This window comes from Sus scrofa, chromosome 12 (assembly GCF_000003025.6).
Source record: "Sus scrofa isolate TJ Tabasco breed Duroc chromosome 12, Sscrofa11.1, whole genome shotgun sequence".
NCBI classification, from domain to species: Eukaryota; Metazoa; Chordata; class Mammalia; order Artiodactyla; family Suidae; genus Sus; species Sus scrofa.
Window position 1 is genome coordinate 2,312,006 of NC_010454.4, and position 27,865 is coordinate 2,339,870.

The window sequence follows — 27,865 nt, forward strand, 5'->3', positions numbered from 1 at the left end:
GTGACTAGGAGCCAGCCAGCTGCTCTGGACTGATGAGCCCACTGGTCACGGCTGAGGAGGGGTCAGCAAGGAAGCAAGCTGGAAGGTAAGACACTTGAGCTCAGCCTCAGATGCTGTCCCGTCGGGTAAGAGAGAAACGTGTATCCTGGATGGTGATTCAGAAGTGGCATGTGATTACTGAAGGTTTCATAACCATTCACCCTGAAGGTTGGCAAGGGTGTGGGGCACCTGATGGTGGCGTCAGTAGGAGCAGTTAGAGTAGTTCTGCTGTGGGTAGTAGTCTGGAGTGCAGGCTGCATGAGGCCTTCACCAGGGTGTCCTCCGGCACCGGGAAAGGGGGCTGGGGGGGCAGCCTTGGAACAGCTGCACTGACACTCGTGGGCGGGGGTTCTTGGGAGAGTGGCCGGGGCCACTAGTATCACAGGCCAGATGGGTTCAGCTGTGACCCTTGGCACATGAGTGTTGAGAGAAAACACGGTGCTTGTGTGTCTTGTTAGTTGTGTTCACAGCATTATTCACAACGGCCAGAAAGTGGAAATCACCCAATGCCCATCAGCCGAGGACATGGTGAGTGCCCAGAATGAATATTACTTAGCGGTATAAAGGAATGAAGCCCTGAGATGTTACAGGATGTGCATGGACCTTGAAAATGGACTTGGGGCAGAAGCCAGTCCCAAAAGGCCACAGTGTCCTGTGGAGTGAATCCTGAGACCGAAAGCACATGAGTGGTGTTCTGGGGGCCGAGGTGGAAATGGGGAGTGAGTGCTAGTAAGTATAGGGCAGTGAACTAGGCAGGCGAGCGGCTGCACAGTGCTGCGAATGTACCACAACGCACTGAGCTGTGCATGTTAGAGTTCCATTGTGCTGCAGAGCCTGAGTTGTGCATTTTATGGAAGTAGGTTGTGTGGTATGTGAACTCTATCCCAATTAGAAATCAGGTGGGAAATCCAACACTTCCTCCTCCCCAAGATTATACTTAAAAAGCATGAGCAAGGGGGGGGGGGGGCGGATACTTGCCCATACTTGGCTGAGGACTTAGGAAGAACTTTATGCCTAGGTGGAATAATGGCCCCCCCAAAATACCATTTTTCACTGAACTACAACAAACAATCCAGAAATTTATATGGAACCATAAAAGACCCAGAATTGCCACAGCAATCCTGTGCAGCAGAAACCAAGCAGGAGGGAGTTCCCCTTGTGGTGTCACGGAAACTAGTATCTGTGAGGGTGAGGATTTGATCCCTGGCCTCACTTAGTAGGTCGGGGATCCGGTATTGCCATGAACTGTGGTTTAGGTCGCAGATGTGACTTGGGTCCCACATGATTGCGGCTGTGGCCTAGGCCCACAGTTGTAGCTCTGATCTGACCCCTGGCCTGGGAACTGCCATGTGCCACAAATGTGGCCTAAAAAAGCAAAAAACAAAACAAAACTTAACTCTCCCAGACTTCAGACAATATTACAAAGCTACAGTAATCAAGAGTGTGGTACTAGTACAAAAGCAGACATACAGACCATGGAACAGAGAAACAAACCCAGATAGCTATGGCCAACTAATCTTGGCAAAGGAGGCAAGACTATCAAATGGGGCAAAGGCAGTCTCTTCAGCAAGTGATGCTGGGAAAACGACAGCTGCGTGCACATCAGTGAAACTCGGACACGTCCTCACACTGCACAAAAATAAACTCAAAATGGCTTGGAGACTTAAACAAAACAAGACACCATAAAGCTCCTAGAAGAGAACGTAGGCAAAACCTTCTCTGGCAGCAAACCTTACAGATGTTTCCTTAGGTCAGTCTCCCAAGGCAACAGAAATCAAAGCAAAAATAAACCAATGGGACCTAATCAAACTGACAAGATTTTGCACAGTGAAAGGAAATCATTAAAAAAAAAAAAAAAAACAACAAAACAAAAAGAGAACCTCTAGAATTGGAGAAAATAGTTTCAAACGATGCAACTGACAAGGGCTTCATCTCCAAATATTCAAACAGTGCGACAGCCAAAAAAAAAAAAAAATTGAAAAATGGGCAGAAGACCTGAATAGACATTTCTCTAAAGGAGACATACGGATGGCCAACAGGCATATGAAAAACTGCCCAACATCACTAATTATTAGAGAAATGCAGGTCAAAACTATAATGAGACACCACTTCAAACCAGTCATTAATGGCCATTATTAGTAAGTCTTCACATAACAAATTCTGGGAAGGTGTGGAGGAACCCTCCTCCACTGTTGGTGGGAATGTAAATTGGTACAACCACTATAGAAAACAGTATGGAGGTACCTCAGAGAACTACAGAACTACCATATAATCCACAATCCCACTCCTGGGCATAAATACAGTACTTTCCTTGAAAAAGATACATGCACCCCTATGTTCACTGCAGCACTATTCACAATAGCCAAGACATGGAAACCACCTAAACGTCCATTGACAGATGAATGGATTAAGATGTGGTATGTATACACAATGGAATACTATTCAGCCATAAAAAAGAACAAAATAATGCCATTTGCAGTAACATGGATGGAACTAGAGACTCAATACTATGTGATGTAAGTCAGGGAAGACAAATACCATATGATGTCACTTATATTTGGAATCTAATACATGGCACAAATGAATCTACAGAAAAGAAAGTCCTGGATGTGGAGAAGAGGCTTATGGTTGCCGAGGGGGAGGAGGGAGATGGACTAGGAGTGTGGGGTTAGACACAAACTAGTGCATCTTGAGTGGATAAGCAGTGAGGTCCTATAAAGCACAGGGACCTATATCCATTTACTTGTGATGGAACATGATGGAGGATAATGTGAGAAAATAATGTATATTTATGTATAACTGGGTCACGTTGCTGTATCGCAGAAGTTGACAGGCCATTGTAAATCAACTATAATAAAAAATAAAATGCCCATGTCTTAATCCCTGGAACCTGTGACTGTGCCACATTAAAGGGCAAAAGGGACTTCACAGATGTGATTACACTGAAGATTTTGAGATGAGTATCCTGGATTACCCAGGTGGACCCTGTCTAACCACATGAGCCCTTAAAAGTCACACATGCTTGGGGTCCCTGTGGCTCAGAGTGGCATCATGAAAGAGTCAGGGGAGACTCTCAGGGGTGAGACGGACCCAGCCCATCATTGCTGGATTTGCACATGAGGGCGCCATGAGCCAGGATGGAGCACTGTGGGAAGCTGAGGACGATGGCTGACAGCCACAGGGATACCAGGACCTCAGACCTCGAATGCAGGAACCGAATTCTGCCAACAACCTCCCTGAGCGAGGAAGCAGATTCTCCCCTGGAGCATCCAGAGAGGAAAGCAGCCCTGCTGACACCTGACGGTAGCCCGGTAGGACTCAAATGTCTCACACACAGGACTCTGGTAGAATAAGTCTCAGGGTCAGTCACCAAGACGGTGGTAACGTGTTATGGTGGAAATGGGAAAAAATTTATAACTCAATAAGGTGAACACATCCAAGTAAAAAAAGGGGCAAAATACCTGAACAGACACTGCACCAAAGATTGATGGGTGTCATAAGTCCATGAAAAGACACTTGCCATCGGTGGTCTTTAGGGACACGCACATCAGAACACGGTCCACCCTCGGGAAGAGCTGAAAGGGAGCAGACACACCAGACCCGGTGAAGGCAAGGTGGCCGGGGTGCAGAGCCGGTCAACCACTTGGAAAACAGTTCAGCCGTTTCTTAAAGCATTCCCCTCCCCCTACCCGCACAGACAGCGTGACCCGTCCCCTTGGCACTTGCTCGAGGGCAGTGAAAACATGTCCATCCAGAGCCCTGTCCAGGATTGCTCACGTCTTTATTCATAACAGCCAAAAACCAAAGACAGTCCCGATGGCCATTAAATTCGATGAACGTGGCACATCTGCACAGTGGAACACTGGTAATGCAAAAGCACACGCAGCACAAGTGAATCTCAAAGTCGTAACGACGCATAATACTAGAAAAGAACACGTGCCGTGTGACTGCATTTACGTCAAATTCCCTGCGTGGCCTCGGCCACATCCTCCTGGCCCTGAACCCAGAAGGACCAGCAGAAGCGTGACTTAAAACAATTGCACTTCAGGTTAAGGCATCCCCAAGTCCTGTGCGTTCTGCCGAGTTCCTGACCCTACTCTTTCAGACTGGTGCCAGCCCCCACCTGTCCTTGGGGCAGCAGCCCCTAGCTCTGTGCTCCTGGAGAAGCAGAGAGCTGCCCAGGGTGGGCACGCACCACGGTGACGGGAGCGGCAGACCTTCCAGTAAACATTCCAAGCACAGCGTGCCCCGCGGGGCACTGGCCCGCCTGCGGTCTGGGCAGGCGCCTCAGAGCCCAGGAGGCAGACTCACGAGCAGATCCGGGTGTTCAGGGATGTCAGCGCCATGCGACACGGGGAAAGTGCTCCTGGCCCACGGCGCACACAGCTGAGGGAGCGGGAGCTGGGCGGCTGGGAGGCTGTGAGGGAGCCGCACCCCCCGGCCCCGGCTTAAGACCAGCTGATGAGAAACTGCTCTCCCATCCTCAGCGAGACAGGGATGTCCAGGGTCTGCAGAGGGAAACGGAGCGCAGCTTGGCCCTCAGACCCTTGGCTGCAGACACGAGGCAGGCAGGAGGGTGGACCCGCGGCCGGTCCTGACCTGGGAGCTTCCTGCTCTGTGCCCTGCCAGCACTCCTGGCAGCGGCCACCTCAGTTGGCTTTGGAACAAATGCCCTTCAACCAGTGCCGACAGTGTGGCACAGGCAGAGGATAGCGAGTGCGAGGAGGCAGCACCTTCTCGCTCCTCCCCTGGCATGGCCCGAGTGCCCTCCCCCTTCTGGACAGCTCGGTGGGCTTCCTGCCCCACCCCCGCCCCGGGGACAGGCCCTCTGGCCTAAATCTGGGCGCTCTTGCCTCTGTGTCGGCGCTGTAGGTGAAGTTGGAGACAGGAACACCGTTGGAGAGGACGTTTTGGGGGGCTGTGGCCACCCCCAGGACCGTCACCCTCCTCAGCTGCAGGTCGGCCCCCTCACTGCTCAGGTGCACCAGCTCGTTCACGATGGTGTTCTGGCCGGAGCAGAGAGATGGGAGCGGAGACCTGAGAACACGGCCTGGGGCAGAGAGCCCCATGGGGCAGACAGCAGACGGGAAAAGGCACCCCCAAGAACCCTGGGACGTGCACGGTGCAGAGGACTCTGGCCAGCCCCACACCCCCAGCCAGCTCCCCGTGTCCAGCCAGGATCACCACCCAAGAGGACCCCAGCCTGTGCTGGTCCCAGGACTCACATTTTGGGCCAGGAAGACGACCTGCGTGTAGGCCCCACGGTCCAGCACTCCCAGGCTCTCCCCGTCGTCCCAGAACAGCTCCCCTTGGGCCTTTCCACTCGTGGTCAGGGCCACAGCCAGGGCCATGGGCTGCTTACGGGATTCTGTGGTCGTGAGTCCAGGGCCCTGGAGGGGGTGGCCCAGGTCACTGCCAAGCCTGCTGGAGGCCTCCAGACCCTGGCGTGAGGAACGCTCGGCTGGGCCAGTGCTGTGCTGTAGGACAGCCTGAGGCTGAGCGGCGTGAACACCCATGGGGACCCCCTGGCCAGGCAGACCTACCTTAGAGGACATTAGAGGCCCACAGAGGTTTGCAGACGGACTTTGAAGCAGGGCTCCCTCCCAGCTGCTCAGCAGCAGGTCCCTCCCCAGTCAGGTCCCCCCGAACCTGAGAATCATCATCTCGGCCAGGCCCGGGCAGGCCCCCACTGTACAGAGGTGGGGGGCCAGCGGCCTCAGGGCTGGACAGACGGGCTCAGGCCGGCCCAGGTACCTGCATGGGGATGATGCACCCGGCCCGGAGGTGGAGGCTGATGGTGTCCAGTGGGGCGGGCAGCGTCACCCACTGTCCCTTGCTGTGGATGGCAGGTGGGAGGGGTGCAGGAGGCGGAAGGCTGCCAGAGGGTTCCACTGGCACCTGGAGGGGGACATTACGTCACAAAAGGGTCCTGGGCAGTGCCAAGCCCCTGCGCCATCATCAGGAGCCGAGACCAGAGACCTGGCCACACGGTGAGGACAGCATGAGAGGCCTGAGCCAGGGCTCAGGCAGGGCAAGTCAGAGGACGTGAGAAGGGGCAGGAGTTTGGGAGCAGGACAACTGGAGTCCCTGCCCAGCTCAGTGGCAAGTCACCTGCTCAGCCTTGGTCTCCCCACCTGGAAATGGCTGTTTGCAGGGACGGCATGAGATGCTGCTGGTGGAACATGGACCCGGGACTCAACCATCTGGTCCACACCCAGGGCTGAGGGAGAGCCCCCTCCAACCCCCCAGGTTTCAGGTCCCAGGACTCACTGTCTGCAGGTCGTACCACGTGCCACACGGAAAGTAGCCAGTGACCTGGACCTGCCCAGCCTCGAGCACCGGGGTGACAAGCAGAGCCTCCCCCCACAGGAGCTGTCGGTCCACAGTCCAGGTGCGGGGGTCCTCGGGGAACCTTCAAACAGGAGGGATGGGCGTGGGGGCCTGGTGACCTCTGCGGTCAGTGGGCCCAAGGGGCCCATGGGGCTCAGAACAGACCCACAGGACTCAGGTTACATGCGGCAGGACTAGTTCCTGCAGACTGAAGTCAAGGCAGGAGCCGAGAAGAGCCTCTCCCTGCCCAACAGTCCAGACAGGACACATTCATGCCTCCTGTTTGCAAATTGCGTTTTTGCTCTCCTGTCTGTTTGGCTTTTTTCGGCAGCACGTGGAAGTTTTTTTGTGGCCAGGACTCAAGCCCACGCCACAGGTGCAACAACGCCAGATCCGTAACCCGCCGCACCACACCCTGGGGAGCTTGCTGTTTGACTCTTAACGGTCGCACCCCTGGTCTGAGTTTCTATACACTAGGGAGAGTGGCTGTCATTTTATTGAGTGTTTTCTCCTCTTTGTTTACCTTGACATAATCTATATTCAGGGCAGTTCTAATATTTTTGTTTATGTTCAGAGAGATGTTACCTTTTTTTCTAAATCAAACCACCCTTTGCTTGTCAGTTTTGATACTTACAAAGTGCGCTCCTGCCAAAGTATAGAAAAACATTCTATTTTCCTGTGGCTTCTTCTACAGCTTAATTTTTTTCTTTTTCTTTTTAGCCACCGCACAGCATATGGAGTTCTGGGGCCAGGGGTCAGATCTGAGCTGCAGCAATGTCAGATCCCCAACCCCCTGTGCTGGGCTGGGGATGGAACCTGTGACCCAGCACTCCCAAGACGCCACCAATCCCATTGCATCACAGTGGGAATTCCTCTACAGCTTAATTTTTGACATTGAACTATTTAATCCACCTGGAACTCATGTTTGTATGGCGTAAGAGGAAAATAAGCTAATTTTTCCAAATAGCTAACTAATGTACTATTGGAGAATTTTTTTTTTTTTTTGGTCTTTTTGTCTTTTTAGGGCTGCACCTGTGGCGTATGGAGGTTCCCAGGCTAGGGGTCTAATCAGAGCCGCATCTGTGACCTACACCACAGCTCACGGCAACGCCGGATCCTTAACCCACTGAACAAGGCCCGGGATCAAACCCACAACCTCGTGGTTCCTAGTTGGATCCGTTTCTGTTGTGCCACGACAGGAACCCCACTACTGGAGAATCTTTTAATGCACTGATTTCCGATGCCATTTCATGGTTCAGTAACTTCCCACGTGTATTAAGTCCTACTTGAGGAGCATCTACTGAATTTCTCTTGTGGTCTTGGAGCCTTAAGCCACAGATTCAGTCATGATCTTACACCTTGTCTGACCGTCTGTTGGCCTGGTTTGTACTCAGTGTTCATCCTGACCTTTTCCCTTCTCTGGTACCCCAGTTTTGAGTTGGAATCTCAGGGGTAGGAACTAGGGGTGCAGGGGGCCCCTGGGGGGGGGAAGCCCAGGTTTTGCTACAGCCTCCTCCCTTTCTTGGTGCCTGGAACACTCCCCCGGGCAGGGCAGCTGCCCTGGGGTCAGCGAGTCCAAGGCCGTTGCTCCCAACCTAGGTACTCACTCCAGGAAGAGGGGCCTGGCCACAGTCTCGCCCCTGACGTGGGCCCCGTGGAACAGCGTGTAGAGGTAGGGCAGCAGTGTGTAGCGCAGGGTGAAGGCCTTTCTCATGGCTCGCTGCGCAGAGTCGCTGAACCGGTACGGCTCCTGCGGCTGTGGGCCGGGAGAGGGGAAGTGGGGGAGCAGGAAGGAGAGGAGGCACCTGGGGGCTGGGGCTACAGACCGAGTTCCTCTCACCAGGGAGTCCCGGCCCTTCCAGGTCAGCCAGCTGTGGGTGCACTGGCACAGAAAGCGGTGTTCCCCAGGGCGTGGCCTCCCCTGCTGCCCCCGCCTACCAGGCTGTTCAGGTTGTTGTGGTTCCTCATGAAAGGGTAGAAGGCCCCCAGCTGGGTCCAGCGCACGCAAAGCTCCTCCGAAGTGTCGCCCAGGAAGCCGCAGATGTCAGCCCCCACCAGGGGCACCCCCAGCAGATTGAAGAGCAGGATTTCTGGAGGGCAGCGCCAGACGGGCATCTGAGTGCCGCAGCAGGACCAGCAGCCCAACAGACACCCCTGCTGAACAGGCTGGAGGCGAGGATCCCTCCTCAAGTCCTCCCCACCCAGCCCCCACGCCATGGTCAGTACACTGCTGACCCCTGCAACTGCCACTCACCGTCAGCAGCAGGGCAAGCTGTACCTGCTCCCTAATACCCAGGGTGGGCAGAGCAGACCACACCCATTAGGGGTGAATTATGCCCCCCCACCCCGGTAAGTTGTAGTTCTAAGCCCCATTTGCTATGAATGTGACCTTACTGGGAAATAGGATGACTGCAGATATAAGGTTGAGATGAGTCAGGATGGATTAGGGCCACTCCAGTGACCTCATCAGAAGGGGGAACGAGGTACAAGACGCACAGAGGGTCCCAAACATGATCAACCCACGCAGACCCACACCAGGACGTGTTCTAATTAAATGGCAAAAGTTAAAATGAAGAGAGGATTCTAAGGGCAGCAAGAGAAAAACAGTTAACTACAGGGAACTGCCATACGGCTATCAGCTGATTTCGTCACAAAAATTACACACCAGATGGGGTGGCAAGATATATTCAAAATCCTGAATGGGAAAAATCTGCAACCTAGGATATTCGATCCAGCAAGGTTATCATTTAGAATAGAAGGAGCCAGCCCTAAAAAAGAACAAGATAATGCCATTTGCAGCAACACGGATGGAACTAGAGACTCTCATACTGAGTGAACTAAGAAAGAGAAAGACAAAAACCATATGATATCACATATCTGGAATCTAATATATGGCACAAATGAATCTTTCCACAGCAAAGAAAATCATGGGCTTGGAGAACAGACTTGTGGTTGCCAAGGGGGAGGGATTGGGAACTTGGGGTTAATAGATACAGACTATTGCCTTTGGACTAGATTAGCAATGAGATCCTGCTGTGTAGCACTGGGAACTATATCTAGCCACAAATGATGGAGCAGGATCATGTGAGAAAAAAGAATGTGTACATGTATGTGTAACTGGGTCACCATGTTGTACAGTAGAAAAAAACTGTATTGGGGAAATAACTAAAAAATAAAAATAAAGGATGTTACAGGTGTCACACTTTCTGTAAATTTAACAAAAGTAATGAATCACTGTATTTAATGCAAATAGAGTTAAACATCTTCGAATGAGGGGAAAATTTTCAAGATGAGACTTTAACAAAGTGCAGATAACTAGAAAAAAGACCCACCACAGTCAACACTTTAAATAACCATCTGTTATCTGTAAATGGAATAAGTTGGAAGCATATTATTTTAGGAATATAATTTTGATGATTGAAACCTACAGGTTAAGTCTTTGAACTAAAGAATTAAATATTTATATCTACATATCATCCACGTATCTTAAAAAATAAAATACATAATATTAGTCTGAAACTTAAGCCAATCTTTTGAACAGTTTTTTAAAGCAGTTGTTTCAGTTGAATAAATAATTCTATATTCTCTCATAATGCACCATTTTTTTTAAGGATCTGCTTCTCTGAGCTTTAAGAGAGTGATTTCGTTTTAAAAACACACCCAGGAGAACACTTATAAACCGCATACTTAACAATTAAACCTTCACTTTAAAAACCCAGTAGAATTTGCTTCCTAGCATACAGAAAATGCAAACTTACCTACAAAACAAAAGTATAAACCAAGGTCATCTTGGGATTTGGGATTTTTAGGTCTGCGAGTAAGGAGCTTGAAAATCATCAGTTCACCCTCACAAGTAAAAAACGCAACAGACTGAAAAGAATGTATACATGTATGTGTAACTGGGTCACCATGCTGTACAGGAGAAAATTGACAGAACACTGTAAACCAGCTATAATGGAAAAAAAACATTATGTAAACAAACAAAAAAAATAGACTAGAAGGAACAATAAAGAATTTCTCCAACAGGCAATAACTAAGAATACAGCAATACTATACCTATCCTAAGAGAAATATTGAAAGATCTTATAGAAAAGAAGCAAGACTCCATAGGAAAGAGAAAATGACAGTTGGAAAGCAAATCACTGAAATAAGCCAGTAGAAAGATTTTTTTTTTTAATTAGAGTTTTTTTTGAAAGCAGTAAGTACAATGCACAGTCAAAGGATAAACATGAAGATGCAGAAGAGGACATCAAATCAAAATGTGGGGGAGGGGAGTAATCAAATGTAAGTTTTCTTCAGAATGTATTTGAACCTATACGATCACTAGTCTAGAGCAAGTAGATGCAGTAATGGGTTAGCATACTTGAAAAACAGGGTAACCACACATCAGAAACACACAACGGTCACAAAATCCAAAAAGAAACAAGCATAATAAAAAAAACAAAACACCAAACCACAAAAAGAAAAAGGAACAAAGAAGAAATAGACTGAAAGTGAAGGGATGAAAAAAGATATTATGCAAATAGAAATGAAAATAAAGTGGAGGTGGCAATTCTATTATCAGAAAAAACAGACTTTCCAAGGCCATAAAGAAAGATAAAGAAGGGCACTATATCATGAAAAAAGGATGAATATAAGATGATATTATACTCATTAACATATATACACCCAATATAGGATCAGCTCAATACATAGAATACTAACAGACATGAGGAGAAATTGACAGGAATGATAGCAAGAGACCTTAACACCCACTGACACCAATGGACACCTTCTAGACAGAAGATCAGGAAGGCCACGGAGATCCTAGATGATAGAACGGTTAGACTTAATTGATACCAAAAGGAAACAATACTTTTTCTTTTTTTTGGCTGCACCCATGGCATATGGAAAGCCCTAGGCCAAGGGATCTAATCCAAGCCACAGCCGTGGTAATGCTGGATCCTTAACCCAATAAGCCAGGCTGGGGATTGAACCCATGCTGCTGGAGAGACAATGCTGGACCCTTAACCTCCTGTACCACAGTGGGAACTTAGAGTACACATTCTTTTTAATTGCACATGGAACATTCTCAAAGATTGACCATATACTAGACACAAAACAAGCCTCAATAAATTTAAGAATATAGAAATTATCTGGAGTTCCCATTATAGCTCAGTGGGTTATGAATCTGACTATTATCCACAAGGATTTGGGTTTGAACCCTGGCCCTGCTCAGTGGGTTAAGGATCTGGTACTTCTGTGGCTGTGGCATAGGCCGACAGCTGCAGTTCTGATTTGACCCCTAGCCTAGGAACATCCATATGCCACAAGTGCAGCCCTAAAAAGCAAAATAAGTAAGTTAAAAAAATAAAAATTATCTCAAGCGTCTCTTCTGACCACAATGGCATTAAACTAGAAATTAACCACACAAAGGGAAATGAGAAGGGAAAAAACACAATTATAGAGAAACTAAACAACGTACTACTAAAAAAAACCAGTGGGTCGACAATGAAATCTAAAGAGGAAATTAAAAAATATCTTGAGGCATTCCCACTGTTGTGCAGTGGTCTAAGAATCTGACTGTGTAGTAGCATGAGTCACTGGGAGGTGTGGGTTCGATCCCTGGCCTGGTGCACTGAGTTAAAGGATCCAGTGTTGCTGCAACTGCAGCTTGGCTTCAGTCCCTGGCCTGGCAACTTCCATATGCCATAGGTGCGGGCATAAAATTAAAAAAATTTTGAGACAAATTACAAGGAAACAAAACCATACCAACTCTGTGGGATGCAGCAAAAGCAAGACTTAGAGGGAAGTTCACAGCGATACAGGCCTTCCTCAAAAAACCCTCATCAACAACTTAACCTACCACCTAAAAGAATTAGAAAAAGAATTTTAAAAAGCCCCCTAAAGTCAGCAGAAGGAAAGAAAGAAAGATCAGAGAGGAAATAAATAAAACAGATTTATTATTATTAAACTAGAAAAAAATTGCATGAAATCAAGGGGTACTTCTTTAAAGGGTAAACAAAATTGACAAACCTCTGGCAAATTTACTAAGAAGCAAAGAGAAAGGACCCAAGTAAACAAAATAAATGAAAGAGGAGAAATAACCAATACTACAGAAATACAAAAACCCATAAGAACCCTATGCACAATTATATGCCAGCAAAGTGAACAACCTAGAAGAAATGCACAAGTTTCTAAAAATATCCAGCCCACCCAAATGGAATCAAGAAGAAATAAATAGGAGTTCCCGTCGTGGCGCAGTGGTTAACGAATCCGACTAGGAACCATGAGGTTGCGGGTTCGGTCCCTGCCCTTGCTCAGTGGGTTAACGATCCGGCGTTGCAGTGAGCTGTGGTGTAGGTTGCAGACGCGGCTCGGATCCTGCATTGCTGTGGCTCTGGAGTGGTCTGGTGGCTACAGCTCTGATTCGACCCCTAGCCTGGGAACCTCCATATGCCGCGGGAGCGGCCCAAGAAATATCAAAAAGACCAAAAAAAAAAAAAAGAAGAAGAAGAAGAAATAAATAATTTGAACAGACCACTCATTAGAAGTGAAATGGAGGGAGTTCCCTTTGTGGCTCAGTGGTTAACAAACCCGACTAAGATTCATGATGATACAGGTTCAATCCCTGGCCTCGCTCCGTGGGTTAAGGATCCAGCATTGTCATGAGCTGTGGTGTATGTCACAGACGCAGCTTGGATCCCGTGTTGCCATGGCTGCAGCATAGGCCACCAGCTGTAGCTCCGATTCGACTCCTAGCCTGGGGACCTCCATATGCTGCAGCTGTGGCCCTAAAAAGCAAAAGGAAAAAAAAAAAAGTGAAATGGAATTTGTACACACACACACAAGCTCCCTGCAAACAAAATTCCAGGCTAGATAGTTTCACTGGGAATTACACCAAATATACAAAGAACTAATACTGATCCTTCTCAAATACTTCCAAAAGGCTAAAAAGGAGGGAACCCTCCCAAAGATATTCTCTGAAGCCATTCTCACCCTGATACCAAAACGAGACAGACACAACCAAAAAAGAAAATTACAGGTCAATATCTTTGACAAATATAGATGCAAAAATTCTTAACAAAATATTAGCAGACTAAACCAACAATAAATAAAAAAGATCACATGCCATGATCAAGTGGGATTCATCCCAGGGTCGCAAGGATGGTTGACATACGCAAATCAATAAATGCGATTCACCCCATCAGGAAAATGCAAAACCACATGATCATCTCAATAGATGTAGGAACAGCACTTGACAAAATTCAACATCCACTAATGATAAAAACTCTTACCAAAGTGGGCACATAATAAAAGCTATTTATGACAGACCACAGCCAACATAATACTCAAACATGCAAAGCCGAAAGCCTTCCTGGTAAAACATGGAACGAGAGAAGGATGCCCACTCTCACCACTTCGATTCAACACAGTATTGGACATCCTAGCCACAGCAGCCAGAAAAGCAAAAGATATAAAAGACATCCAAACTGGAAAAGAAAAAGTTATACCGTCATTATAAGCAGATGACATGATGACCCGATACTATACGTAGAAAACCTTAAAGATTCTACACAGAAACTACTAGAACTGATAAATGAATTCAGCACGATGGCAGGATACAAAATTTAGCATATGGTTAAGGAAATGAAATAATGAATTCGGCTGCATTTCATTATACTAAGAGTGATATATCAGAAAGGGAAAGTGAAAAAAAAAACCTTTTAAAATCATACTTCCAGAAATAAAATACTTAGGAATAAACCTGACCAAGGAAGTGAAAGACGTATATCCCCAGAACTACAAAACATTGACAAAGGAGGCCGAAGATGACTCAAAGAAATGGAAAGATACCTTATGCTCTTGGATGCAAAGAATATTGTTAAAACGGCCACATTACCCAAAGCAATCTACAGATTAAACGTGATCCCTGTGGGATTATCTGTGACACTTTTCACAGAACTACAACCAATAATCCTAGAGTCTATGTGGAACCATGACCCAGAATTACCAAAGCAATCCTGAGGCAAAAAAAGAACAAAGCTTGGACACATAAGCCTCCCAGACCTCACGCAATACTCCAGAGCTACAAAAATCAAAACACCTTGTTACTGGCACAAAACAGACATATGGATCAATGGAACAGAATAGAGAGCCCAGAAATAAACCCACACCTACAGTCAATTAATCTTTGACAAAGGAGGCAAGAATATACAATGGAGAAAAGACAGTCCCTTTGGCAAGTGGTGTTGGGAAAGCCGGACAGCCTCGTGTAAACCAACGAGGCTTCCCGCACAAAAATGAACTCACAATGGGGTAAAGACTTAAACATAAGACATGACGCCTCGCACAGAACACAGGCAAGACATTCTTGGACATAAATGGTAGCCATGTTTTCTCAGGTCACTCTCCCAGGGCAACAGAAATCACAGCGGTAATAAATGGGACCTGATCAAACTGAAAAGCTTCTGCAGAGGAAACCATAAGCAAAATGAAAAGACAAATTACAGATCGTGAGAAAGTATCTGCAGACAATGAGACTGACAAGGGTTTAACTTCCAAAGTATACAAATGGCTCGTACAACTCAATAATTAAAAAAAATCAAAAAATGGGCAGAGGACCTAAATAGATACTCCCGAGAAGACATGCAGATGGCCAACAGGCACATGAAAAGAGGCTCAGTCTCTCTAATGATTAGAGTAATACAAGTCAAACTACACCGAGATCACCTCACACTGGTCAGAATGGCCTGCATTAGAAAAAAGTCTACCAATACTACGGAGTTCCCACTGTCGCTCAGGGGGCTAAGGACCTGAAGTTGTCTCCGTGAGGATGCGGGTTTGATCCCTGGCCTTGCTAGTGGGTTAAGGATCTGGCATTGCCACAAGCTGCAACCTAGGTTGCAAATGCAGCTCAGATGTGGGGTTGCTACGGCTGTGGTGTAGGCCCCAGCTGCAAGTGTGATTCAACTGCTGATCTAAGAACTTCCATATGGCCACAGGTGTGGCCATAAAAAGAAAAAAAAAAGTCTACAAATAATAAATAGTAAAGAAGGTGTAGGAAAAAGGAACCTTTCTACACTGCTGGTGGGAATGTAAATAGTACGGCCACTAAGACAACAGTGTGGATGTTCCTTTAAAAACTAAAAACAGAGTTACTATGTGATTCAGCAATCCCAATCCTGGGCATATATCCAGAGAAAACTCTAATTTGAAAAGATAAATGCACCCCAGTGTTCACTGTACCACTATTTACTATAGCTAAGACATTGAAAGCAACCTAAAAGTCCATCACTGGATGAATGGATAAAGAAGGTGTGGCTTGTACACACAAACACACAATGGACTACAACGCAGCCATAAAAAAGAATGAAATAATGCCACTTGCAGCAACATGGATGGATGCAGAGATTATCAAACTGAGTTAAGTCAAAGTCAAATATCATATCACCTATATGTAGAATCTAAAATATGATACAAATAAACTTATTTACAAAACAGAGATAGAGCCACAGGCATAGAAAACAAACTTTTGGTTACCAAAGGGGAAAGGGGTGGGTCCGGATAAATTAGAAGTTTGGGATTAGCAGATACAAACCACTATATATAAAATAAACAACAACACTGCACAGCACAGCAAATTAAAAAAAATGAGGGAAAGGGCCATGTGACAACCAAGATACAGGAAGAAGAGAGGACAGATGCAGAGGTTAGGGTGACACAGCCCCAAGCCAACGATGGCCAAGGACTGCAGGCAGCTGCCTGGAGCTGGAAGAACAGACAGGATTCAACCCAGAGTCTCAGAGAGCGTGAGGCCCTGCCAACACCGTGATCAGACTTCTGGTCTAAGAAGCAGTCTGTGGTTTTAAGCGGCCCAGGGTGTGGTACTTGGTTATAGCAGAGGGTCAGTGAGTCCCCTGAGGTGCTGAAGGGTCAGATAGCTTCCTGGGCATCTGGGCCCCGCCCTGCCCCCACCACCTCCTAGCAGGACTCCAGGGCTCTGGGTCGCCCCTCTCCTCAGCGTCTCCTTGGGAGCCAGCAGGCAGGACAGGGCTCAGCCTGGGGCGGCTAGGGACGCTGGTCTGGGCCGCAGCAGGTCCTGGGAGCTGCATGGCCTTAGTCTGGTAACGACAGCTCACATCAGAACTGAAACCCAAGAGCCACAAGGGGTGGCCAAAAGCTCAGGCATCTGGCTGTGGGGCAGCTTCAGAGATCAGCCTGACCCTCCATGCCAGCTCCAGGGTGAACATCAGAGCCCGGTGGCACTGTGGGCAGAGCCAGTCACCGCCTCTGGAAGGAGGGATGGACTGCTCACCCAAGAGCTCAGCTCGGAGGGTGGTCCCCATGGCCCGAGGCGCTGCAGAGCATCCCTGTGGAAGCGAGCCTGCCACTGTGAAAGCGCTTCCATGCTGGGGGCTGGGGAGGCTCGTTACAGCTGTGATCCTGGCCATCACTCTAAGCCCTTCTGCAGGGCTCCCGAGCCACCCCTGGGCCTAACGTGCGTCTGCAGCTTCAGAGCTCTCGCAACACAATTCCTCCTCCAGGGTGGAGCTGGGCATTGAGACAAGAGGAATGAGAACAGCCTCTGGACTGAGCTCTGATGCGATTTCACGCAGCCCAGGATGTGGTCACCAGAAGGGACATTCTTTCTTTCCCTGGGCCCGGGATCAAACCTGCACCACTGTCACGACAATGCCAGATCCTTAACCCAGTGTGCCACTAGGGAGCTCCAGAAGGGATGCTACTGATGGCAGGTAGTAGCATGAATCAGAGGTGGGGATGCTTGGAAGGGGTGGCACAGGTGCACCCACTTGCACAGGTGAGCCCACTCGCACAGGTGTGCGGGGCCTGCCCCACAGGAATTGCCTGTGGGCCCCACGCCATGGCGGCAACATCTCCCTGGGGACCCAGCTCTGGGCTCACCTCACTGGGGAGGGGCCCACGCTCCTCTCCTCGCACCCCCCTGACAGGTGCTCTCACCTGGCACAGAGTAGGAAAGCTGCTCCCAGTTGCTCCACACATCCCCTGTCCAGTGGCCGGCGTATCGGCCGTGGCCCGCGAAGGTCGAGCGAGAGATCACAAAGGGACGCGTCCCCGAACCTTCACCAGTGCCCTGGGCGGGGTGGGGAACAGAGTCGTATGGAGGCGGGGGCACCTGGAACCCTGTCACCGCCTCCAGAGTGCCTGGGAGTGCAGCAGCAAGGACGAACTGGGCGCAAGGAGCCAGATGGCCAAGGCCACTGCCAGTGTCTGCTGGGCAGTCACTTCTGCTGCCAGACTGCCCTTGAAGATGCACATGTCACGGGGAGGACAAGCGTCCCTCGTCCCTCGACACTCAAGGGGGTCAGGGGCCCTGGTCAGCCCTGGCCTCCTGCCTCATCGCCATGCCCTTCCCCTGAGCCCCGGGCATGGAGCTGGGGGGCCCTGGGCTTCCTCCTCTCCCTCCTGCACCCTGGGGCCCCTCACCTGTGGGAGGCCAAGGCTTCAGTCAGGCCATACAGGTTGTGCAGGTCGTAGTGCGTGGAGAGGAACTGGCGGCTTGACGCGCAGATGGTGGCTGCCTGGAGCATCCCGCCCACAACCCCTGGAGGAGAGGGGGTGGTTTCCCTGCAGCCTCTGCCCAGCAGGCTGCTGCCCCACATGCTGGGAGCCCCTCGGACTAGGGGTGTGTTCCTGTAGTCTCCACCTTTCTAAGGACAGGAGGTGGGGATGCCACAGGCTGGCTTCTGCAGACCCAGACTTCACGTCCGTCTGCTCCTGAGCCCTTTTCCCTCTTCCCCAGTCTGGCTGCCTGAGCCTGAAACACGCCCTTGGAAGGGTCTGGCCTCAGCTGCACATGCCGGGTCAGCATCGTGCCTCTCCCAGGTGCCAGGTGAGCTGTCCCCACCTGTCCCTCCCAGGCCGGCTGCTGCCCATCAGCTGTCAGAAACCAGAGAAGGGAATCCCCGATCTGAGCCATTAAATCCCCAGCCAACTGGGGCTGGGGGGTGGGCAGGTGGGGGCAGCTCACCTGGCACGTAAGGAGGGTTCTCCAGGTCGCTGTCAGGGCAGCCGTCCACTGAGCCCCTCACGAAATTCGACGGCTCGTTCATGTCCTGCGAGAGGCCCTGAGGCTGAGCGCCCTGCCTGGTGCGGAGGCTGGGGCCAGTCCCCGAGGCCGGGGGACACCCAGGGGCAGGGCCACACTCACAATCCACATGCCATCAAAGGGCACCTGGGCGTGGAACTCAGCCACCATGTCCTGCCACCAGTCAAGGGCCTCGGGATTGGTGAAGTCAGGGAAAGCGGTGAGTCCAGGCCACACCTGGACAAGAGGCCAGACGGGAGATGGGGCCCCTGGAGCCTGCCTGAGGCCCGGGCGTCTCGGCCGCCCCAGGCTGCAGACCCCCTCGTCTCCCTGGGACTGGACGGACCTTGGAGGGAGGAGCGTGGGGAGAGCGCCCACTTTCAGACCAGGCCCCAGAATCCACCCTCCTAGTGGCCCTGGCAGCCCTCCCTCGGCAGGGGCGCTTCCGCTGGTTCCCGGCCCATGCTAGAGTGGGAGGTCAGGACCCCGCCGGGCAGCCCTGGGAACCGCCAGGAAGGCGATGCAGGACCCCGAGGCCTCCCCGGGGGTCTGCAGAGCTTGTGCCTGAAAACAAGGGCCCTGACACAAGGGCCAGGAGCCACTGTCACCCCCGGCTATGACGCCACCCCTATCCCACTGGCCGGAGACCCCTGCTTTCTCACCCTGGCCCCCAGGCCCTGCCGTACCTTCCCAATCAGCGGCTGCCCCGTCTCATTGGTGACGAAGACCCCCTCCGCAGACCCTCGTCATAGGGGCGGTAGGTCCCTGGGGGGCCGGAGCTGCTGATGGCAGGATCCTGGGGTGAGGAACCAGTCAGGACGAGAAGGAAGCGCCTGAAGCCTTGGCGCCCATCGCAGGGAAATGAGGAAACGCCCTGGCTAAACGTTAACGAGGCAGACCTGGACGTGCACGTGACCCCGCCCCCGGATGGCCGAAGGGGGCGCACCTGGATGCAGCCTCGCCTGGGCTTCACGGGCCCAGCGTTGGCAAACGTTCTACGGTCAGCATGATTCATTTAGAGTAACGGAAGGTCTGCATCGTCCCCCCCGTGCTCTGCCCCCAGACCCTGCTGCCCCCAGACCGGCCTTGAGGACGGAAATGACCACCAGCCCGACTCCAAACGGGTTTCCTCAACTGAGGGGCATCCGTGGTGGCGGCCCCTTGGTCATCCCGGCTCCCCTCCCCTCCTCCAGCCGCAGGCTGACCGCGGCTGCACCAGGCCCGGAATCACACAGCCCTCGGGCTGCAGGACTGGCCCAAGGAAGCACCTCCTGCTGAGCCGCTCAGATCCTGCGCCCGACGGGACCGCCCGGAACCAGCTCCACCTGGCCTTCCACCGCCGAGTGGCCTCAGCTGAGCAGCCCCGCCCCCACCTGGATTTAAGCTGTCCCAGTAAGCTACCGCCCCGAGGATGCTGGGTGACAGATGGTTCCAGGGACATCACTGGACAGCAGGGACCACCGCGAGTTGGAGCCACTGGGCCCCTCTCCTTCCCAAAGAGCCTGCTCCTCCCGGGGGGGGGGCACTCACCACGATCATCACGTAGCGCCGGCCGCCTTGGTGGAGCTCCCGCACCATGGCCGGGAAGTCCCCGAAGCTGTCCTTGTTGAAAGTGAAGTCCCGCCTGGCGTCCATGTAGTCCAGGTCGTTCCACTGGACGTCCTGCAGCCACAAGGCGGTCGGGGTCCGGCCCACCACCCCTGCCCCACCACGGCCCCCCCCGCCCCCCGTCACTCACCAGGGGGAAGCGGGCCGTGGTCATGTTCTCCACGACCTGGCGGGTGATGGCGGTGGAGGAGTAGCCCCAGCGGCACAGATGGAAGCCCAGGGCCCAGTACGGCGGCATGAACGGGTAGCCTGGGAGCCGAGGTGACCGTGAGTGGGTAGGGGGCCGGGGAGGGAGGGCGGGGGCTGGGCGCTGGCCTACCCACGACGTCCAGGTACTGCCGCACCACGCTCTTGGGCTCCGGGCCCAGGAAGAGGTACACGTCCAGGATCCCGCCTGTCGACCTCCAGCTGAGGGCTGGGCTGGGCTGCAGGACCACGTCTAGGGAAAACAGCCCTGGGGCTCAGGGACAAATGCTCACCACCCGGTCCGCAGGGCAGACCACCGCTGGAGAGGCAGGGTCGTCCCACAGCGAGCTTGGGGCCCAGAATATCCATTCTGAGCCTGAACCACTGAAGGGTTTGGACCAGGACGGGTGATGCTGAGCAGCTGGACCTGGGACCCCCTTTCTGGCCTCAGCCTGCCTCTGGCAGGGATCCCAGAGGCCACCTTAGGAGCACCAAGGGGCAGAGCCGCAGGCCACAGTCCACCAGTCATTTCTTGGAAGAGTGAACGAGGCCCAAATCAATGCCCCCTCCTCTACCTCCAGCCTGCTGGGCAGGTGCGGAGAGCCCCCACCCCTTTTATGAAGGTGGGACCAGGGAAGCCCTGGGACAGGCAGGGGGGCACAGAAGCAGAACTGGTTGGGGCATATGGGGCCTCCATGCCCCTTACTTACCCATGGCATTGCTGTTCAGCAGGAAGACCCCGTGAGCCGACCCGCCATCCTCCAGCACCAGGTAGAAAGGGTGGGACCCGTATAGGTTCAAGTCAGGCTGGGACACGGTGGACACCTGCTTTAGTGCCCGGCCCACGTGGCCTCTGACCCCAGGCCCCGCCCGGCCGCCCCTTACCGCGGGGGCGATGTCCCGATTCCAGAGGGTGGCCTTGGTCCAGTTGGTGCTGAGCATCAGGGACCCGAGGTGCTCGGCGAGGCCCGTGATGTGCTGGGACGGCAGGGAGGTGGACAGCTGCAGAAACTGGTCGGCGAAGAACAGCGGGGCCACCGTCGTGTTCAGCCTGCCAGGAGACCAGAGCCCATGGCCCCACGAACCCTGACCACAAGCCGGTGCTGGGCAGGGCCACCCAAAACCCTTCCAGTCCTGGGAGTCGTGGCCCTGAGCACCTCCTGTGAGGGCCAAACTGCTCCCAGACCCGCTGGAGCTGCCCAGCCAGGGTGCCCCATGGTCCCGCGGGGGCAAAAGCAAGGCAGAAGCCACGGTTGGACCCCCTCTGCACAGAAGATGCATCACAGCTAATCTCCCAGCATGAGCTTCCACCGAACCCCGGCTGGCCCTTGGCAAGACGTGTGTGTGTGTGTGTGTGTGTGTCTGTGTGTGTGTGTGTGTGTCTGTGTGTGTGTGTGTGTGTGTGTGTGTGTCTGTGTGTGTGTGTTTTCTCGGCCAAGATCTGAAAAAATGCTTTAGAAACGTCTCTCTGAGCTCTGCTTACAGGTCAGCTTCTCAGAGAGAACCCCTCCCCACAACGGCAGAGCCAGCCCCCACCCTACACCTGCTCTGATGCCATGTTGTGGTGGACCCCAGCTGCCTCTCCCTGCCATGTCAGCCCTGGGAACAGGTCCGTAACGCCCGGCCAAGAAATAAATGGGCAACAGGAAAGAAATGCACTTCAGAAGGCAGGTGCTCTGAAGATTAGGGCACATCCAAATCCCTCCTTCCAAGCCTGCAGCTGAGCTCACCGCCAAAGTAGGGCACCTGCTATGTGGGCAAGTGCACGGGGTGCGTCCTGGGAAAGGGGCTTGCCTGGGAAAGGGGCTTGCCCAGCCCAGCGGCAGGGACACAGCCCGGTGGGCGGCCGCAGCAGAACTGCTGACTCTGCAAGCTGGGGGTATGGGGGTGCTTCTGGGCCTTGGCCACACTTAGACTCAGCCACGGCACTTGAGTCTAAAAGATGCATCTGTGCACCCAGTACCTGGGGGAGCGGGGGGCCGGGGGGCGGGGGTGACGAGACCAAGCAACACCCTCCTTCTCTCCACAAACACCCCTGCGCCCCTGCTGGTGTAGGAACTGCTCTAGGAGCTGCTGGTTCAGGAGGGACAGGAAAGGCTCCTGCCTCGGGCAGATGACAGTCATGACCCAAGCTGAGGTGAGGTCCCGGGAGGGCACAGCCTGGGAGGGAAACGGAGCAGGGTGGCCAGCACCTGGGCTGGGCTCTGTCACACGCCAGCAAGCACTTGGCTTCTCTGTGCCTCTGTCTCCCCGTCTGCAAAATGGGGAGAATAACAGGACCTACGTCCAATTGACGAGATGAGCACTGCAGTGCCTGATGCGCAGTCCGTGACAGATAAATAAACAAGAATACTGGAGTGCCCGTCGTGGCGCAGGTGGAACGAATCCGACTAGGAACCTTGAGGTTGCGGGTTCAATCCCTGGCCTCGCTCAGTGGGTTAAGGATCTGGCGTTTCCGTAAGTTGTGGTGTAGGTCACAGACGTGGCTCGGATCTGGCATTGCTGTGGCTGTGGTGTAGGCCGGCAGCTGTAACTCCGATTAGGCCCTTAGCCTGGGAACCTCCATATGCTGCAGGTGTGGCCCTAAAAAGCAAAACAAAAAAAGCCAACCAAAAAAAACCCACCAAGAATTCAGCAGGGTAGGGGGTGTTGCCTGGAGCAGGGGTGGCACTTCAGACTGGACCAGGCTTTCTCAGCGGAGGTACTGTCACCATCGGGCCGGTTGCTCTGTGTTCTGGGCCCTCCCGTGTGTTGTAGGATGTTGAGAAGCATCCTTGCACCCCCACCCCCAGTGGTGACAACCTGACATGTCTCCAGCTGTGGCTGAGTGTCCCCAGTGGTGGGGGGTCACCCCCACCGGGACCCTCTGGGCTGGATGGTTGCAGGGGGGCCTCTGAGGCTCCCCGAGGGCCAGGAGCAGCAAGGAGGCTGGAGTGGGAAGGGGACCTCGACAGGGTCAGGAACAATACCCTTCCACCCAGATGGGGGCCACAGAGACTGGACACTCACAGCACCCGTCCAGACGGCTTCCGCCTCACAACCACCCCAAAAGGCTCGTCTGAGAACTCCACGCTGTAGAGTGTGGAGGGTGCCCGGCTGCGGACACGCGGGGTCTCCAAGGGCACCTCGTAGCGCCTATTGTTGGGATCTTTGATCTAGAAGACAAGAGGGGTGGCGTCGTGAGGCCCGTGGTGGCCGGCTGCCCCTGCCACCCTCCACCCTCCAGAGGAGCGAGGCGTCAGCCATGTCCAGGGTGGCCACACACGGAGTGGGGCTGTGGACAGAGCGGTCGGCGTCCCTGGGCCTCGGTCTCCTCGTCTAGAGCCAGGGCACCTCCTGTGGGCCGCCGGGGAACCTATAGAAGGCCTAGTAAATCTGCATTGCAGATAAACATGTCTTTTAGTATAAATATGCCTCAGACATTGCGTGGGCTGTACTTACACTGAAAAAAAGACTAATTCCTTGGTTATCTGAAGTTCAACTTTGTATATTTTTTTGCTGTGCCTGAGGTATGTGGAAGTTCCAGGGCCAGGGATCGAACCTGTGCCACAGCTGTCACCAGAGCCACAGCAGTGACAACCCGCTGAGCCACCAGGGAGCTCCTCCAGTTTGCGTCTTTATTTGCTAAACCTGGCAATGCTCTGCCACCTGGCAAATCTAGTCTGAGCGTGACTGAGAAAACACAGGTCGAGCACCCAGGACTGTCTGGCACGTAGTCATCACTCAGTGGCTTTGGCAGTTACTTTGTTACAACAGGGCCACACTAAATTATGGGCTTCAGGCTCTCACCTTTGCGTCTACACATTCATTCAGCTGACAAGTTTTTACTGAGCACCTGCCACATGCCAGACACTCTCCAGCGGCTGGGAAGCAGCAGGGAATGGATGGGACAAGAGGCCCTGCCCTCAGCGGGCCACTGCCCGGAACACCTCGCCTTCCTCCCTCTCCACTCTCCCATTCCTCCTACTTGAGGCCCCAGATGAGATGTCACCTCCTAAGGGAGACCTAACCTCCCACCGCCTCGCCCTGAGCCGGCCCCTGAAAGCACGTTCCAGCACCTTCTGGTCAGTCTTAGTGGCCCACTCTTCCCTCAGTGTAGGCACTGCGTCTGCTCCCACCTGGACTCAACAGGGCACAACACACCTCTGCGCATAAGCCAACACCCCCCAGGGCCCATCTCTGTCCACTGTCTACACACGCGCCCCACCCCCACCCACCTTCCCCGGGCCTCCCCTGCCCACCGTGAAGTGGAGACGGCTCTCAGTCTCCAGCAGCACGTCCAGCCGTAAGGTCATGACGTCCTTGGGGAAGAAGGTCGGGGTGGCGCGGGTCAGGGTGGCCGTGTAGCCCGTCTCGGTGGTGGTCAGGTTCTCCAGCCTGTAACTGGGGTAGTTGGGAGGGAAGAAGCACCAGGGCTGCCCCATCTGGGCGCCCAGTGGCCCTGGCCCTGCAGGCACGTAGCAGCAGCCCCGGGCCTCACACTGCTCCTGGGTGATGGCCTTGTCTGGGGCGCAGTCGAAGCGGCTGTTGGGGGGTAGGTCGCACCGTGTGGGCACAGCGCTGGGACTGCCACGGTGCCCTGGGCCGGGCTGGGGCCCCGGGCTGCTGGCTCCGGGCCGGCGAGCTTTGTACATCTCCTCGGGCTCTTGGGAGAAGCTGCGCAGCTCTCGGGGACCACCAGGAAGTCGTGGAGCAGGACGTGCCCCAGGAGGGCCAAGGAGATGAGGGCACAGACCCCCAGCAGGGGGCGGGAGCAGGGCGGCCACCTCATGGCTGGGCGCCACGGGCAGCGGGTCCTGGAGGCCTGCAGACAGAAGAACCAGGCTCAAAGGAACGGCAGGAGGGGCGGCCAGGGTCTCAGGGTGAGGGAGGAGCTGGATGGGCCCTGGGTTGGGAACAGCTGGGACTTGTTAGGCTGAGTTAACTGGGCCTGGCTTCTCTGCTACGTCAAGGAGGGAGTAAGTGGCAGGAGCTGAGCTCAGCCGGAGTAGAGACATGAGATGACCCCTCCCATCTCTCCTGGGGTCAAGAGAGCTCCCCAACTACACATGCGCAGTAAGGCCCCCGGGGGTCCTAAAGGGAGGGGCGCCAGGCCACAACGAGTCCTGACGCTGTCCCGGCATCCTTTGCTCTGGAATCCGTCTTTGTCAAAAGATGCGCACGCTTGTTGGGGAGGGTCCTGTGCCCCGTCAGGTGTGAGAATTCAAACAGGATAACAAGAACCGTGCTATTGAAGTGATTCAGTCACCGCTGGTGCGCTTCTCACTCCGGGGGACGCCCACTCCCACACTCCGCTTTGGGGTGTGTGGTAAGGCCTTGCTTCTGACCTAAGTAAACGCTATTGCTGTGACTCTAACAATATACTTCAGACCTCTTTTCACAGTCTTTGCCTCCTTGAAACCTTCTAATTTTCTTTTCTTTTTTTTTTTTGTCTTTTTGCCTTTTCTAGGCCACACCGGCGGCATATGGAGGTTCCCAGGCTAGAGGTCTAATCGGAGCTGTAGCCTTCGGCCTACACCACAGTCACAGCAATGCCGGGTCTGAGCTGCGTCTGTGACCTACACCACAGCTCACAGCAACACCGGATCCTTAACCCACTGAGCGAGTCCAGGGATCAAACCCGAAACCTCATGGTTCCTAGTTGGGTTCCTTGACCACTGCACCATGACGGGAACTCCACATTCTTATTTTCAACAGGGGGCAAGAATCAGGACAATTCTGTCTTAGCCTCTAGCTGGTCTAGTGGCTGGGACTCCTGGTCCTCCTCCAGGCTGCCCAGGTTCAATTCCTGAGCAGAGAATTAAGATCTCACTTCAAGCGGTCACTCCCTGCTGTCTCTCTCAGATCAAGGGGACTCTCAAAGCAGCTTCCAGACTGAGCTTGTGCCTGGCCCACTGCGCCCGGGCTGGAAGCGCTGTCTGGCGAGGATGCGGGCGGATGTAGGGGAGGGAGGAAAAAGCGAAAGGAGAGAAAAGTCCCAAACAGGGTTACAGAGCCCTGTGCATTGTGAAGTCTTCCAATACGCTGCAGATAGACTCTTCTAGAATGTCTGTAGAAACGACTTAATAACATACAGAACCCACGCGACAGGCTGACACTTGGAACAAACAAGTTGCGACAATAGATGGCTCCCCTGTGAAGACTGGCGGAAGGCAGACAGGTACCCTCCCTCCAGCCGACCGGACGAGGCTACAGCCTGTGAGGGTCTTGGGCGCTGCAGCCCCACGCAACACTCAGGAGAAGGCTGGCCCCCAGGACGTGGCCCCTCGGCCAGGTGTGAGAGAAACCCTCTCGTGTGGGGTCTGGTTTTGGGTCCCGGGCACAGCAGCTGCACCACAGCCTCCCTGGCTGCTCCGGCTCTAAGACTGATGACCTGCATCTTGCTTACCTGTCCGTTCTAAGTATTTGACAGGGAACTTTGCTGGCCCAGCGCCCTGAGGAACAGACACAGACATTGGACTACACACGCCAGGGCTGCACCTGTGGCATATGGAAGTTCCCAGGCCAGGGGCTGAATCAGAGCCACAGCCGCCAGCCTACACCCCAGCCACAGCAATGCCACATCCAAGTCATGCCTGCAACTGACACCACAGCTTACAGCAATGCCAGAGCCTCACCCCCTGAGGGAGGCCGGGGATCAAACCCATGTCCTCGTGGATATTAGCCGGGTTCATTACCGCTGAGCCACAGCGGGAACTCCTCAAAGTGCAAGGGTTGTATCAGGGAGCACTTTCTGTGCGTTTGGGAGCAAATGGGGAGGATGCCAGGGAACGCCACCACAGCCACTCGAGGCAGACCCCACGGTGGGTGCTGGGTCCAGGCGCCCCAGACTGCCACGGAGACTAAGGAAGGATAGGCCAGTCCATGGGTTTGGGGGTCCTCAAGCCAGACAGAGCTGGCTGTCAGAGGGGTGCAGGTCTCCCAGGAGCGGCCCGCCCTAGAGTTCTGGGCCAGGATGCAGCGCTGGACTTCAGGCCCAGCAACGGAGCCTCCACCAACGACACTCCCTGTGGCAGGAGGTCTGGGAGCCGCATCCTTGTGACCGCCAGAGAGATGCGAGTGTTGGGGAAGAGTCACAGGTGCACCCAGGTCACGGAGCATCTGAGCCTCTGAGACACAGACTGGCCACCTGGAGCTTTCCAGCCACCACGGGCCACAGGTACATTTGGTGCAAGAGTGAACTGTGTTTGTATCACATGACTGGCACCAAAAGTGTGGGGTTTTCCAAACCAGCCAATTCTTCCACTCTCTGAACACCAGCTGGGTGTCCAGCAATTGAACTCACATCTGACACGCACTCCCAGAGTTAGTGCCGACCCCACAGGTTGAGGGCGCAGTCCCACAAGACACCCCCCACTTCAGACACTAACTGCAAGTCCCAGCTTGTCACCGGCACATCCGACCAAGCGGCTGTAAACTCCTGGGTTCCCAAAAACACCTCTCTCCTCCACAGGTTGAATAAACAGCTAGATGACTCCCAGAACTCATTAAAGTGCTTGCTTACTGTTACCTGTTTATTATCAAGGACACGACGTGGGAACAGCCAGATGGCAAGGTCTGGGGAGGGCTGCAGAGCTTCCACGCCCTCTCCAGGCGGCCCTCCCTCCCAGCACCAACATGAGTTCACCGGCGGGAAGCCCCCAAACCTCAACT

At 53.3% G+C, this 27,865-nt stretch overlaps 1 protein-coding gene and 1 long non-coding RNA gene across 2 annotated transcripts; one reads left to right on the top strand and one right to left on the bottom strand.

Annotated features, from left to right (window-relative positions):
• GAA (glucosidase alpha, acid) lies at positions 3,802-27,862 on the bottom strand. The gene is given in 23 exon segments (XM_021066505.1): positions 3,802-4,547; positions 4,893-5,045; positions 5,265-5,429; positions 5,794-5,937; positions 6,310-6,451; positions 7,977-8,125; positions 8,308-8,459; positions 17,332-17,448; positions 17,451-17,464; positions 17,818-17,935; positions 18,362-18,446; positions 18,542-18,655; positions 19,105-19,145; positions 19,148-19,214; positions 19,949-20,080; positions 20,157-20,275; positions 20,346-20,465; positions 20,923-21,019; positions 21,098-21,263; positions 23,222-23,367; positions 24,454-24,887; positions 24,890-25,016; positions 27,723-27,862. Coding segments are annotated over 22 exon segments (2,829 nt in total). The 5' UTR covers positions 24,984-25,016; positions 27,723-27,862; the 3' UTR covers positions 3,802-4,487.
• On the top strand, positions 25,918-27,822 carry LOC110255946. The gene is made up of 2 exons (XR_002336941.1): positions 25,918-26,486; positions 27,666-27,822. It is a non-coding gene; the product is annotated as an uncharacterized LOC110255946 (long non-coding RNA).